The sequence below is a fragment of the Frieseomelitta varia genome, unplaced genomic scaffold (genome assembly GCF_011392965.1).
Source record: "Frieseomelitta varia isolate USP_RPSP 00005682 unplaced genomic scaffold, Fvar_1.2 scaffold_246, whole genome shotgun sequence".
In the NCBI taxonomy this organism is placed as follows: Eukaryota; Metazoa; Arthropoda; class Insecta; order Hymenoptera; family Apidae; genus Frieseomelitta; species Frieseomelitta varia.
Genome location: NW_025109975.1, coordinates 313,276 through 328,931, shown reverse-complemented (window position 1 = coordinate 328,931; position 15,656 = coordinate 313,276). Strand labels below are relative to the sequence as shown.

At 35.3% G+C, this 15,656-nt stretch overlaps 1 protein-coding gene across 7 annotated transcripts; it reads right to left on the bottom strand.

Annotated features, from left to right (window-relative positions):
• Nucleotides 1-1,632: 1,632 nt before the first annotated feature.
• Nucleotides 1,633-15,312, bottom strand: LOC122528141 (lethal(2) giant larvae protein homolog 1-like). Of its 7 annotated transcripts, none has more exons than XM_043652932.1 (15): nucleotides 14,573-15,311; nucleotides 10,169-10,266; nucleotides 9,645-9,735; nucleotides 7,560-7,801; nucleotides 7,290-7,428; nucleotides 6,708-6,922; nucleotides 6,349-6,634; nucleotides 5,515-6,265; nucleotides 5,248-5,404; nucleotides 5,028-5,173; nucleotides 4,432-4,948; nucleotides 4,080-4,357; nucleotides 3,589-3,703; nucleotides 3,124-3,341; nucleotides 1,633-1,683 (listed from the first exon to the last, which is right to left on the bottom strand). In XM_043652932.1, the coding sequence occupies exons 1-14, from the start codon at nucleotides 14,654-14,656 to the stop codon at nucleotides 3,131-3,133; spliced, it is 3,330 nt and encodes a 1,109-aa protein (XP_043508867.1). In that variant the 5' UTR covers nucleotides 14,657-15,311; the 3' UTR covers nucleotides 1,633-1,683; nucleotides 3,124-3,130. The 7 variants fall into 7 exon arrangements, with proteins under 7 accessions (XP_043508867.1, XP_043508868.1, XP_043508870.1 ...); XM_043652933.1 differs by having other exon boundaries at nucleotides 3,124-3,323; nucleotides 14,573-15,310; XM_043652935.1 differs by having other exon boundaries at nucleotides 6,708-6,895; nucleotides 14,573-15,310.
• Nucleotides 15,313-15,656: the final 344 nt, after the last annotated feature.

Sequence of the window (15,656 nt, the reverse complement as noted above, 5' to 3'; positions counted from 1 at the left end):
CGCTAGACCCCCAGGTGGGTAATCCCGGGTTAAAAAAACAAAAATTGATCGTTTAGTTGTATTTCATAAATATCCAGCGTATGTACGTGTGTATTTTATAAAGGAAAAGTAAGAAATGTTTGGGAGCACATTTTTAACAATTCGCTTTATGTATAATATGTAATATTTTATCACGGTAAAAAACAAATAATCTTACAATAGCAGAAGCATATTTGTTTTCACAAAGTTTGTATCTTATTTAAGGCATTGATCTCACCTTGTTAATATATAGTTTACAATTGTAATAAAATTAACGGTACAAAGTGTTTCAATAACACAGTTCATAACATATTAGATACGATATTTTAAACAATTAAATTCAAACGAGATTGACAAACAACTAATTTATTCGTACTAATGTTTGAATTTACGATTTTCAATAAAATCTGAACGTAATCGAGTTTTGAAACACTTCGTATAACATTTATTTATAATAACCATATGTAAAAAAAACATTAAAGAGAAATTAAAATTTACCTATAAAGGCCTCGCATTAAATGCATCAACAATTGATTGATATTTGTTTCAACACATGTGCAAGAGCGATAAAAGATGAAAAATGATCGGTCGATTAATTAAATATATAAAGAAACGAATATGTATCTTTCATGTATCAGTCTGTCGTTTTCAGTAAAAATACATTTAATATATTTAATTCTTTTCATTTTTGTAAAAAATTGTTAGTTACGATATTGTGAAAGATGATTCTAAAATAAAGCAAAACTGCGAAACAATTGAACGAAACAATTCAATTGTGTCATGATCGTTTCTAATGGACAAAAAAAAAAAAAAAGAAAACTTAACGATTAACGAATATCAAGAAAATGTACACGTGGTCATTAATGATTGTATTTTAAATTTCTCTCGCTTTTTTGTAACTTTTCCTATAATGAAAATAATTTTATTATTTCAAAATATGACGTAGTAACAACATATTTGTTGAAATATTAGAATAGCTTGCTTCTTTGTACAAATTATAATTTTTAAATTATGTTTACCTACATGTTACGGAAAGAATCATACAATTTTGTTTTCAATTTTTTTCTTAAAGATATATCAATAAAACATTTATTAAAATTATATTTAATAAAACGCTATTTTAATAAATTGATTTGTAAGTGAAATAACATGAAATATTTTTATCTTTTTTTTTTGAAAATTTAATATGTTCGTTTGTAAATAAAATGTATTTTATTAAAATTACTAGGCCTAGTCTCGTTAAATTTAGGATAAATTTTTCACAATTACAAAATTGATTGTTAAAAGAAATGAGAATAGTGAGAATAAGTTGATTAAAATGTAAAATTTTGGCAGTTAGTATCTACATATGTATATCTTAATTGATTTGTCGAAGTTCACTCCGCTTATTGTTTATAGCTAATAAGTTAATGCCGCGTATAGATTTTTAAAAAATCCACGATATATAAATTCTATTTATCACTGCTATATACAGGTGAATCCATTAAGTAACAAAAAATCTAATTATTGTGTGGTTCTGCGTACAAAACATCAAGTCAGGGAATAGAGTACAGAGAAATTTGAAGAAATTCCTACGAACCAACTTCTAGTCGTCAATGGAGCTTTCGACTTTTCAGTAGTTATAGTTGTCGTTATTTCCAAGTTTCACAAATCAGTTGAATTAATCTGCAATATAATAATGTTATGTATTTTCTTTTATCTTAATCATATTCTGTAGGAAGTATGTAGTTAGACAAAGCCTTATAATTATGCAAAAAGAATTGTTAATATGTCGATAAATTAAATACTATTTATAAAATAAACCTATAGTTTCAAGATGAACAAATCATCCAATTTTTAATCAACTACACAAATCGTTAGTAGATTAAAAGCGTACAACATACTAAGCGTTAATTATATGTATCACGACAGAATCATAGCATATCCCTGAATTTGGTAGTATTGTTCAAATGTAGTTTAATATATATATAAATTCCATATTCCATGTATAATATACATAAAAATTGTTCTTCCTGTAATTTATCTGTGACTTATCTGATTTTTATAAAAATTAAATTGAAATTATTAGAAAATATTAACAGCGACTGATTTTTTTCTTTACGTTAGTGACCAAAAAATAACTTCTCTGTAGCGTTTCTAGGAGCGTTTCTAGACTTTTTATATATTACGTTACTTCTGAGAAATTCAAAAGTGATCTATCATTTTTGCTTCTGAGCTTCAACATTTTCGCTACTAGTGTTATGTATGTGTAACACCATAAGACTAAGTTACACATTTAATTCTAACAATAAGTTACAAAATAAATGAAAATATTTTTTTAGTATATCGCTTTTATTTCATAACTTCTAAAATATTATACGATTTATTTCAAATTTTATACGTATAATCTTGATATTCATATTGAGATTCTCAAATTTTTCCAACTTATCCAGATTCCATAAACTGGAGACACATAATTATATTATCTTCAAACTTAAGTCATTAGTTAAAAAACGAACAAATCTTAGATGATTATCATTTTATAATAAAAATATAATTATAATATATTATTAAATATATTGTACAAAAAGACAAGAGACAAAATATGATCCAAGATGTATATTTTGCTCGAATTTTCTGTGGTAGCGAATATGTTAATATCGAGATAAGATTCGACACCAATTATTGCAATACACTCAGTGTCGTTTGCTGACCTCGACATTTGCAAATAGAATAATGATAGCATGTGTCATTGTAGTCTCAGTACCGCTACCTATTTCTCTTTCTACCATAGTGCCTGCTCAAGCAATTTAATAGCACAAAACAATACAATTAACAAAAAAATACACATAATATCATAAATATTAAAGGACAAAATTACAAAGCAAGAAAAGACAAACGTAAAATAAATAAATCAAGCAATCGACAAATTATATAATATATGAAATTATTAAGAATATAGTTATATGGATTACAATCTTCAAATATTATAAGATTAGACGACCTAAAAAATATTCTTTTCAAAAATATATTTAAAAAGAATTTGATGAATTGTTAAAAACCAAATATAACGTATTATTGGTCACTCGATTAATTTATAATTCACACTGATTTGAATTCACTCACTGTTCATTTACTGTGTTTCGTTTGTCTGACTTGTTTCGATCTCTCCATTAACGGTAGTATTGTTGGTTGTTTGTGAAACAACGGTTGTGGTCTTTACAACGAGAGATTGGTTTTGAGCGGAAATTTCCGATGTTCTCGAGGTCACCTCCATTTTAAGTCCAGCAAGACGATTATGAAGTTCTTCGGAAGACGTCGCATTTCTGAAAAGTGAAGTGTTACTGCCAAATAAGTGGCAAATGTGGAAATCACAACGATCAGCACAGCAAAACAAACATAAAATTAAAGCCAACTTGTCAAATTAAGTCTATCTTTTCTTGAAATTTTTAAAATTGTTTTATTAAGTTTTATTAAAATTAATATTGTCACTTTTATTAAATTTTACTAAAATTAATTGTCGATAAGCAAAGAAGCATGTAAAATAAAACAATAAAAAGCTAGGAATGACGTACAAACACATTCACTTACAGTAGATGATCCTTCACGCTATCGATCGTTATATCCCCAATAGAACTTAAATCCTGATGATCATCTTCTCCGTTTACATTATTGGTACTTGTTGCAGGAGATTCTTCGGCAGCAGCTAAAATAGATGTATTCAAGAATCGGTACTAAAGGGTTAGGAGATAGCGTTTCCTGATGACGTTAATCGGCGTAAAGTACAATTTAGCAGTTAGAGCTCTTTTGATAAATCACAAATAATTACAGCAAAGCAACATTTAAATATGTACACGAGTTACTTGAAATATGCCAAGCGATTACGCATTATTTAGTAATAGCTTATTCAAATATCCTATGGTACATAATATATATATATATATATATAACTTAATCATTATAATAATAGTTAAGTACGAATTAAAAAGACTTGTATGGTATACAGACAGACATGTAAGGTATGACACAGTATACAGACTTATAAGGTATACAGAGTTGTAAGATATGACACGTATACTCACTAGAACCCACCGCATTCTCTGTAATCATCCTCTGTGCCGTAATTGGTTGACTTCCCTGTGTAGTCTCACCTTCCGTTTCTGCCGTACCTTCGACTACACCTTGCTCCTGAGTTTCTCCGTTGTTAACTTCGGAAGATAATCTAGCGTTTGGTGGTAAGTTTAGCGCACAGTATGCTTTCGTCACTTTATTAACCGACAATGAAATTCGCTGCAGTTCTGAACTTGAATACAGATATAATGCCTCTCCAGCTTTCGTGAACGTCAACGAAGAAATTCCACTAGTAAAACAGTAGGCAAATAATAATTAAGCGTGAACATTTGAGTTTCAAAATAACAAAAGAAATGTGCTCACTTAATGTCTTCCTTCTTAATGGCAGCGGCGTTAAGCTGCCTCCTTAATTCGGGAATACTGAGAACTAAACAATCACCAAGATTGGTTAAGCATAATAAACAGGTTTCCTCATGGGTTCCCGTAGATTCCAGTGAGCACACGAATTTCGCAAAACCCGTTTTTCTCACTCGTGAACCCTCGTGTGCGGTAAGTTTGTATTTACAATACGGTTTCAAGGATGGAAGATTAAAGATTTTGAATTGTTCTTCGCTAGCGATTATAACTCTGTGTGGAGAGGCGATGTCGGGCTGAGGACTTACGCCTTTCTCGGCTTCAAATGGTTCTGGCAATGGTATGCTAGACCCATCGAGAATTGCAATTGCAATTACAGGTGCTCTGTGCTTTAATTGAATCTCTTTTCCTAATGTACAATTTACATCTTCTTCTGTTCTTCTGGAACCAGCAGGAATTGCTAATGTGAAAACATAAACTGTACCATTATTTGTACCTGCCCAAAGCGTAGGCGTAGTGTTTTGCACTAAAATAAAATAGAGCGTATTAACAAGATGTTTATAATTCGTAACACTTCACAGAAGTGTATTATCAGCCAAACTTACTGCTTATAATGTAACTCCTAGCAAAATATAAACATCGAACCATTGATCCCAATACATCGTCTATAGGTCTTGCTTCCACTTGTCTTTCCACAGGCTTTAATTCTACAGGTGAAAAGTCACCACTCGGAGAGGAAGCAATACTGGACCTTTGAAATTAAAAGCCAATTGTTATTTAACATATTAATAATTTGACAATAATTTGACAATCTGAAATATTCACGTTTCTTTTTTCTTTTCTAGCGTTGTAGTCCTGGTTGGACTAGTGGCGTTTGTTCGACGCTGCGATCTTCCTTTTCTTAATCTTCTAAAGGATTCTCTCAATGATTTCTTGAACGACTTTCTTCTACTGATCGGTGTGTCTCCTGCTCCGGAAAGATCTAGAATGGCATAATAAATTCAAAAATAATTAACTCGCTTTACACATATGATTCGTCCTATTAACATTATATAAAAAATATAAAAAATATTATATAAAAAATATAAATACCATTTGGATTGAGTGTACATTTCACGCTAACAGCTTTTGCTCTTGTATAATCGAAAACGGCTAAACCATGCGCCGTACCTGCTGCAAGCAGACCCCATTCACTATGTACAGCCAATGCTGTGACCGCAGCTGGTGGATATAATTGAAGAAGATTTTGCGGTTGAAAACCAACTGCGAAAGATATATTGGTTGTCCTTGCAGGAAGATGATCATGACCTTTCCAAACAAACCCATCACGGTCATTCACAATGTTCATTGTAACGGCTTTGATCTGTTTGTTGATCGGTTCTGTTGATATGACGGCTGTAATTACATGACCAGCTGTGCCAGCAACAACTAGCCTTGACGTTAATGGACAAAGAGAAACTTTCTTTACAGCCAATCTCGGGTCATCCGAGTAGGGATCAAAGGTTCCAACTTTTCTAAATGGGGGCCATTCGTCTTCGTCATCCTCCGGTGGTTGCTCAAGAACGTCCAAATGTTCGCCGACAAATAAGATAGATGAATTGTACTTGTAGAGAGGCGTCAGAGCAACGTCAGACGCGTTCCAGAATCTGACGGTTCCATCTTCGTGACCGGTAAGCAACAGTTCTTTCGGCTTGTCGTTTTTCGATTTTTGATTAAGAATAATCCCACCATCTATAGGCCATGGTTTATCCGAGTATAGATGTTCCGTTTGTGCCTTTCCAGCTGCAATAATATTTTCCCACAATTCGTCGGGAACATTTGGTACGTGTTGCGAACAGGTGACCTGCAAATAAGAATATTACAAAACACAATAAAAAGAAACGGTATGTATACACAATGATATATTGCAATTTGAATGATATTTACCGCACTCGCATGGAGGGACACTAGATAAGGCAATGCCATCATCTTCCATTCGGGATTATTCAAGTCAATGGCTACTATCTCCTCTTCGGCCAGTACCACAAGCGCTTCTGGATTATCCGATGCATCTTTCCCATCCTCTGGTTTAGAAAACACAGTGAAGAAATCGATCACTTTTGATGTGAAATCAAAAACAACGTGCTTCCCCTTTGCCATAACGGTGATCGTGCAACGATCGCCGTAACTCGCACGTTGCATCCCACCCGAAAATAAAACGAGCTCTCCGAGCCTGTAATGTATTTAGAAGCATATTACCAAACCAATCAATTATAACTTATTGAAGGAAAATGATCTCTGCTCACTCTGCGGTCGCATAGACGAGAATTTTCGTGATGGCTTTGCAGGGAAATGGTCCGTAAAGCGTAGTCGACTCCAGCATGCTGTCACTGCCTGGACTCCAAAATGCATAGGATCCATCGTTGTGGGAGGAAACGAAACGGGTTTCGGAGATCCAGTGGACCGATTCCAGTTGTTGCGTGGAGACGAATGTCTGCGCACGCGAAAACAAACCCATCAGCTGCACGTACACGTTCGCCAAAACCACCAAAGACACAAACAATAATCAGAGAACGAGCGATGTACCATCCCGCGTACAACACGTACATAATTCATCGGTGTACAGTCCAGTTTTAAATTGAAAATATTCAAGGATCTTAATCGAATTCTTAACCGAATAAAATTAATCGATGAACGTTATATTAATCCCCCATTTCGAAGGACACAACGATAAATGCATCACCGCGTGTACCGATGAATTAAGCATTGCTCCACAACTGTATTAAGCAAGTGTATTGGAATTCTTCTATAAAGCGTGTCATTTACGTCTGCCACGATATAGCATTGCACACGTAGGCGCGTGTATAAAAGATAATACGAAGCCTTACCTGTTGGGCTCCTGGAGTCGCTTTGTTCCACAAAACCATCAAACCACGATTGTAACCTATCAGAATATTGTCCGGGTGACCTGGTTGTTCCGCTATCGCCTCGACCGCTCCTGGATTCTTCTTGTAGTCATCTGGCACGCTGTCGTAACACACATATCGTTCGTGGACACATGAATTTAGCTACCTCAATGTCAACTTATGTCGCTTATTAACGATCAAATTAGTCTTACTTCACAGATATTTCTATGATATTTCAAACGTTACTCTTACTTTTGCATCACCACGTCCTGGTAAATGATATTGTCAGGCATCACAAACGTTTTCAAGTTGAGCAGGTAGATATTGCCGCCCTCCGTTCCAAGGAGAAGATGCTCGCCGCTCGATTCCAGACACATCGCGGAGATTTTCTTCAATTTGCCTTCCAACGACAGCGACTTGGTCTCCACGAGCGAACTCTCGTTGATCTCCCACAAATGAAGAGAGTTGTCGTCGCAGAGTGAAACCACGCGACCCTATCGCATTTGTAACAATCGGATCATTCATCACCGAATAAAACGCGTTCAGGCTGCGACTTAGTTGTTACGACGAACGAACGGTTGTTTAGTTCACTTGTGCGTTCATTGTGCTGGCCTCTCGTTTACTTCATTCCCAATTTCCATTTACGCGAACGTAAAACTCGTAAAGATTTCTTAACGGCTTTATATAATAACGCAGATAAGCAGAACAACCGGCATTGTATAGTTTTCGCGATCCCATCATCATTTCTCACGGAAAAAGATTTCCGTGTCCTATTTTTTTCCCGGATACAAAGATGATGGCTCTTCGTAGTAGGCGAAGTGAAAACTCGAGGAAAACGCAAAGTTAAAAACGCGTTTACCTAGCGTTTCGTACTTTCACGCTAATCTACGGTACTTTCAAGGTGTTTTCCACAGGCGGAACGTCGCTCTTTCCGCGTATTATTAACACTAGATCTGCCAAAGTGGTCAAGACGAACAATTTATATAGAAAATATATTTTATATATAATATATATATATAAAATTATATAAAATTTGTATCATATAAAATTATATAAAATATGTATAAAGATTATATATATATATATATGTATAACAGTATATTTTTAGATATTCGAGATATTTTTAACAAAATATATCAATAGAAGCACAAATGTTCTTTGTTGCATCATTAACTTTTTCTTGCACCAAGCACATTAATTTCTTTACTACAAATATTAGACTTCAGTCGCCGATAGTTTTTAGTATTATGCTGTCGAGTGCACAGTTGAGTAATTGAGATCGTACATCCGATCATATCTGCAAAAGTTCAGAGATTGTTCTATACTTTACACTCACTTCATGTGGATATTAAGTACTTGAAGATCGAATGTTTATGATGATAAAAAATACCGCCACTTTTATATATATATATATTTTTTAATCAGTTTGAAAAGAGAAAGGATATTCGAGCAAATCAAAAGTTCTTGTGCTAATGTGATAATTATCACTGTATCGTTAAATGAACGTAATGAATTTCAAGAACTCGGTTATTATATAACGATTAATATGATTGATCATCGAAGAAAATGATCACATACTTCGAAGAAGTGATTGCGATCGTACAACCGCTATCTTATCAGTTTAAGGACTCGTTTGAAAAATGATCGCGATAACGAGATGTCACGACTCGTAATCAGCAACGTAAGCAATTCGAGGTAGTCGATCCGGCCACGCCTGTTTTATATGTTTCTTCCAATCATATATTTCACACGTGACAATATCGCAGCTATTCGTTCGCGATCTTATCGAGTAAATTTACTATGAAGCAGATAATATTGCAGTTGTTATTAAAACGGTTGTTATTAGGAATTGAATTAGAGGTGAATACCGGGAAACTTTCACGGAGACGAAGTTCGTATTTAAAAGGAAGGAAATAGGGCAAGCGTCGTGCACGACGCACGGTATACTAAACATATACACATTGTCGACCTTTATGGGCATACAATTATGAAATCCAAGTATGTAACAACGATCCATATAAAGAGAACACGGTGTCACGTTATCGGTACAATAAGCGCGATTTCTTTAAAACAGCTATTACTTCACACCTCCACACGTCTGATCCATTTGATTACAATGTAGATAGAAGATTATCTGCTATCGCGTGCAGACCTGACATTAAAATTTCGTACTTGAAACCTACTCCTTTTTCTTTTTTTTTTTTTTTTCCTTTCGTTGAGCCCTTAACAAAACACTGAACTTGTGAACAATAGCAACGAGATGAAAGACGTTCAACGCCTTACTCTCAATGTGTAAAAAGTATAAAAATAGGTATAAAAATATCTAGCGACACTCACCTCATTGGGTAGAGCAACGATCTTCGTGACAGCATTCTCTCCACTTTCGATAGTGTGCTGTCCATAGAATTCTACACCTGGCCTACCGAATCTACAATCATTGTGCGTCAAGGAAAATTATACAGCTCTGTACCAAACAATAAACCATCTCCTGTTTCTATCCAGAAACAAACGGTGTTCTTGTTTCAAGAATGAATATAATTTACAACAGTTTTACTTGAAGCGAATTTCGCGCGCAATTTCGAAATACATAAAAACTGCTAGTGAGGATTGCCCTACGATTCATCGGTGTGTCTGTCGAAGCAGGATAAATTGAACGAAAGTCGTGGCCGTAAAAAGTCAAGGTACGAATACAGGAACAGCTCTGACGAAATCGTAAGACACCGAGTATCATAATAAGTACTTTCCTCTAAATCAGCAGCTCTCGAAGCTTCTGCAACAATTCGTCCGAGGTGTAAGTATCAAAAGAGGATAAAAGAGAAAGAAGGATAACATGACGAGCTGGTCGAAGATGAAAAGGATACACTTTGATTGCGCCGGATGCCGTACCGATGATCATCAATCGCAGACTTGGATCCCACGCGAGGGCTGTGGGCTTGTTTGGAAATCCATGCTGCACCGTCTGCAAATTCAGAAAACAATTCTCATTAGTCCTGGCGGTTATGATCATTAACGGAGTCAGAGGCTGTATATACTACGACGAAATCGAAAATTACTGAGTTTTGGGTTAACGATCGCGTGCCTCCCTTATCCGTGACTGGCAATTAACAGTAATTACGCGTGACGCCCGCTTCCGATATTCTCGGCGTAACTTGCACCGCGTGACCATCGATTCGACCATGAGACGCAACGATTACTCATTGACGAGTAACGTTTCGTAAAATTCCCGTTAATCGTGCGACATTTTGTCAACCATTCTGTCACTTGATAAAGAGGTGAAGCACTTAAAAATTAACATCTTGTGCTGGCAACCGATTTGCGGACCATAATGAATGACCGAACCGTATACAATAATTCGTCGCTTTCTTTTTCTTTTGTACTCGCCGGTATGATGTCACTGGATAGAAATTATTAAGAAATAATAAATTTATTATTTGTTTTGTCTAAATTATACTTAAATATACTTAAAACTGAGAAAATATTGCGTGGCACGTCATTGCAGCGCAAGAGATTAACCATTTGCGCTGGCAATTGATTGCGGACCATAATGAGTGACCGAACCATATACAATAATTCGTCGCTTTCTTTTTCTTTTGTACTTGTTGGTATGATATTACTGGATAGAAATTATTAAGAAGTAATAAATTTATTATTTGTTTTGTCTAAATTATATACTTAAATATACTTAAAACTGAGAAAATATTGTGTGGCACGTCATTGCAGCGCAAGAGGTTAACCATTTGCGCTGGCAATTGATTGCGGACCATAACGAGTGACCGAACCGTATACAATAATTCGTCGCTTTCTTTTTCTTTTGTACTCGTCGGTACGATATTACTGGATAGAAATTATTAAGAAGTAATAAACTTATTATTTGTTTTGCCTGGATTACATTTAAATATGCTTAAAACTGAGAAAATGTTGCAATTTAGGACAAAAAATTCTCAACGTGCGTGGCACATCATTCAAGCGCAAGAGGTTCTTCACAGGTATCCACCTGTGTCAAAACATGAATTAGGATAGCGATTCTTTCGATGCTTCTGTTTCGTAACTACGAACCTAATGCAATCAGTGCGTTGAAACAACTGACTACGTTGCTAAAACAACGTTGCTAAAACGTAGAAAATGTAAGGGCATTTTCTATCTGAAATTTACCACAGTACAACACTCGAGATTACCAACTATATATATATATACTATACTATATATATATATATACTTTTGAATTTTGACAGAGCGTATCAAAGGAATTAAACTAAAAAGATGCGTATCAGTACGAACTGGCACAAGCACAACAAAGGATTCCCTCGTAAGGTTTAATCTGGCCTAGCCTGTGTTTTAACTTAATCTCAATGAGACTAATCTCGACTAAAATTACTGCGGGTTAACTATGTATAAATATCGATCATAATGCTGCTCTTGCTCGTGTACACGTGGAAGAAACAATGTACAAGAGCAGTTGATGAAATTTTAATGTAATTTAAACCTTTACAGTTTGTTCTAAGAAATGAAAAACATTCGACGGAAAATTACGATCTAATTCTGAAAATCTAATCTTGAAGGCATTAAAAGTTATTGTTTGATCAATAATCCACCGCGACATTTCTTCAACGGTATAAGGCGGACATTCTTCTGCAATATTCGAAATATCGCGAATTTATTATTTGTTATGTATTTATCAATGAAATGAACATGATTTATAAAGGGAATAATTTATACGTATTATATATTTTTACGTAACATAATGTACTATCTACATTACCTGCTGTTAGTACTTGCGAAATATTTATTAAAGTTTATTATATGCTGCGAATAATTTATTAAATTATTTAACATTTACTAAAACAACATATGCATGTTTCTTTGACTATCCCTTCGTTTTAAATTACATATTACCGGAATAATATTCGCGTGGATCAGCCTGTTTCTAAACCAGCTTGCTTAGCCTCTAACGGTACATTTACGCGCGTAAAAGCAAACGTAAAAAGGGCTAGGCATCTTTTATCTGTTTACACAGAAATCTCGTATCTCTTTCTTTCTACAAAAAAGTACGTTTGAATTACAGATAGAATCGATGTTAGGGATCAAACTTTGTTTACCAATATAATCACCCATTCTGTTTTAATATGCCTCGAGTACTCCAAAAATATGTACTAAAGATCTGAAATAAAATTGACGAAAAATCCAAATCTTTTCCTCCTTTCATCAATTCCCAACGATTCTAACGAAAAGTCTAACTTCTTTGTCGTTCCACGTCTTTTTTAATTAAGAGTCGTTCAATGATGTAACGCAATCAAATGTTATTCGAGTTTCAAACCAGATTTGCATAAGTGCGACCGCTTTATGCAATTTATCGCCTGTCAAGGGTTTCCTTCTACATTCTTTTTTTTCCAACTCGTACGACTTACCGCGCAGAGCGTGCTCCTTCTGCCTACAATTGGTTAACCTACAGATTGACCTACGTTTCAATATAATTCAATGCAATTTCACATCTTGCTTTCCACGTTGTCTTTGAACTATCCAAAAAGACAAAGAGGAAGTGAGGAGAATAGTAAATAAACAGATAAAATAACAGAGACATCGCTAATTTTCGATAATAAAAATTATCGATATAGTATAATTGATACATTTTCCCTCTATCTCTTTGTAGGTCTACGGTTGTAATAACAGTCAGTGACAGAAGTTTGCAACGTGTTTTCCACGAAGGATCGATCAGAGACGGCATGACCTGATTAAACTCTCGTGAGACTGTTTTCGCAATCCATGTCGTCAAACTTCGAATCTTCAGCAGGCGAAGAATTAAACCGCTATAAGGTTTCACGAGAGTGCACCCGATGCCCTGGCGACGGTGACAACCGTGGGGCGAGGACAAAACCGCTAAAGAAACGGGGCACAACCGCACACACAGCCACAATAATTCTGACTCCTGGCACCGAGCACCGAGTCTCGGGCTACCCTTCGCCTTCTAGACTTTCAGTATCGATTTCGTTCGGATATCGACCTGTTGATTCTGCACCGTTCATTCTTAAAACACGCTGTGTATCATGTTCCCAGATGAAAGCAATTTCAAAATCTTAATATTCCGCCATGAAATCGAGCCCTCAAAGATGGTAGAGAGTGTTACTGTCTCGTCAAAAGTCAAATTTTTACAACACTTTTAAATTGTCCTAGAACGACAAACGCTTTTCTTGTTTCGACAAAACCGATTCGACACTTACTTAGAAGAAAGAAACATTTTACAACTTATAAAATAAAAATTAACTTTGTACTTTGCAATATCGTGTCTTGACTGAACTGTTCAACAAACATTTATTACTACGATACAGTTTACCTACAAGAAATCTTGGCTCTTGTTTCAACAAAATATACTCTCTAACTTTTTAAATTAATTATAATACTCATTCTGAAATATCACAATATTGGATTGTTTAATTAATACAGAAATACAATGGTAATTATAGTAATCACTGATGATCTTCAATAACTCATAAGAAATAACAAATTGCAGTGGCTTGAACACGTGTGCACGATGAAACGAAATTAATTAAAATTGAATTCAGTTAATTTATCTTTATCACGTACAGATTCAACAAGTTTTCTCTCTCAACGTGCGAATTATATCATGGTATATTTATGGATCTCTTCAAGTCGTGATATTTGCTATCTTTCTACCTTGCCCGTCTTCTTTTTCTTTTCGAAGGCAAGATTTATCTAAAAAGCGATATAGACGCCACGCATCTATAAGATACCTCGTTTAAAACGCATTGCCTGTCAATATCGTGATATCTGGAGATTACTATCTGATATGGCACACAGAACAAACTTTCAATCGCAGACTCGTTAATGTGTAAATAAAACGGGTAAGGAAACCGAGAATTGCTCGAGAAAAATTAACCTTTTTGAGAAGGTTATTTATCAAATTCGATTCCTCGACGACGACAAGGTGAAAAGGTGTATCGAAAAAAAAAAAAGACGAAGACGAATAAACTATATTTGTAACGTTCTCAAACTAAACGAAATCAGAAAAAAGAGAAAGATGTAAATGAAAACGAGTGCGTTCCAATATTCACTCTCACTTTTCTTCGCGATGGATAAAACACGTTTTTCCCGGTGTGTCCGCCGCTTTCCATTAAAAACGCAACACACGTCATAACATCGTCTCGTCGCGAAAGTGAATCTACGTAATCTCTCCTCGGTAATCTCTAAATTTGGAGAAGAAAGAAACTTCGCCAGATCAAATAGCGAAACTTTGAAAGATCGAGACTCACCTTCCGAAAAGCGAAAAGATCTTTCTGCAGTTTCTGTCGCTCGGCCGTAGGTTGTTGGCCCTTCCCTCTGATAAACTTCAACATTTCTTTGTCGACGTTACGTCCCTCGATATGTCTGTTAAAAACGGCTAATCTTCAGATGTAACGTCGAGACGTTTTGTTACACTGGCGAAAGGCTCGATTAAGACTGCGAGGGCCTCCATGTAATTAAAACATTCTCAAACGAACGGTAAAATTCGCGCGCGTATCGCAACACGTATTTTCATCGGTGTGTTTGGCCGCACACGTCCGGTACGTTTGCAACACGTCAGTACTCTGGTGTTTCACGCTGTATCCTCTTCCTTCCTCTTTCTTCCCTTTCTCCCACTCTCTCTCTCACACTCTCTCTTTTTCTTTCTCTTTCGTTCACTCACCGAGTCCAGTCCGCCTGACCGATGTGTCAGTAGCTACGTACACGTTTTTAACCGACGTTCAGCAATATTTTTCTGGACTTATCGCGAGAATCGTTCCCGATCGACAAATCGCAACGACAGTCCAGCTCGCTGTGTAACTTAAAAAACGAATGAACAACCATGGAAATACCCGACAGAAGCGTGAAGTTATTTTACATCTGTCGCTTGCGTCTCTCGTGTCTTTCGCCGTCGCGTCGGCTTTCCACCAATCACATGTTTCGAGCATGCTCGGCTGGAATCGGTCGTGTTCGGTCAGGCTCGGGAAAAAATCTAACTAGGCACACTGTACGAACAATATTCCCGATCAGGCCTACCAAATTTTACGATCAAATAATCTTTTCTAGTTTATTTAATCGTGGACCGTTACACTCGTGAACATTTTCACAACGCAAATATATCCGCTTTTCAAAACAGTTTTTACAACAGTAGTGCAGTATTTGAAAAGGTAATTTATAATCTTATATTTACGTTATAGCGTTTATAAAAGAGAAGAATATGACAAACATATTAACATCTTCATGACGTTAATATGTTAATATATTCAAAAATATGTCAGAAACGATAGAAATTTTAATAATTTTTGTAATGCATATATACGATTGTAATAAAATTTATTCTTTAGCAGTGAAATA

Excerpts from the sequence above, each read along its gene's own strand:
- LOC122528141 (XM_043652932.1), bottom strand. The coding sequence starts at position 14,656 with ATGTTGAAGTTTATCAGAGGGAAGGGCCAACAACCTACGGCCGAGCGA. Across the intron at positions 6,923-7,289 it reads CGACTCCAGGAGCCCAACAG|CTGATGGGTTTGTTTTCGCG; the intron begins GTAAGGCTTCGT and ends GTGTACGTGCAG. Across the intron at positions 3,342-3,588 it reads AGCGTGAAGGATCATCTACT|TAACACTTCACTTTTCAGAA; the intron begins GTAAGTGAATGT and ends CTTATTTGGCAG.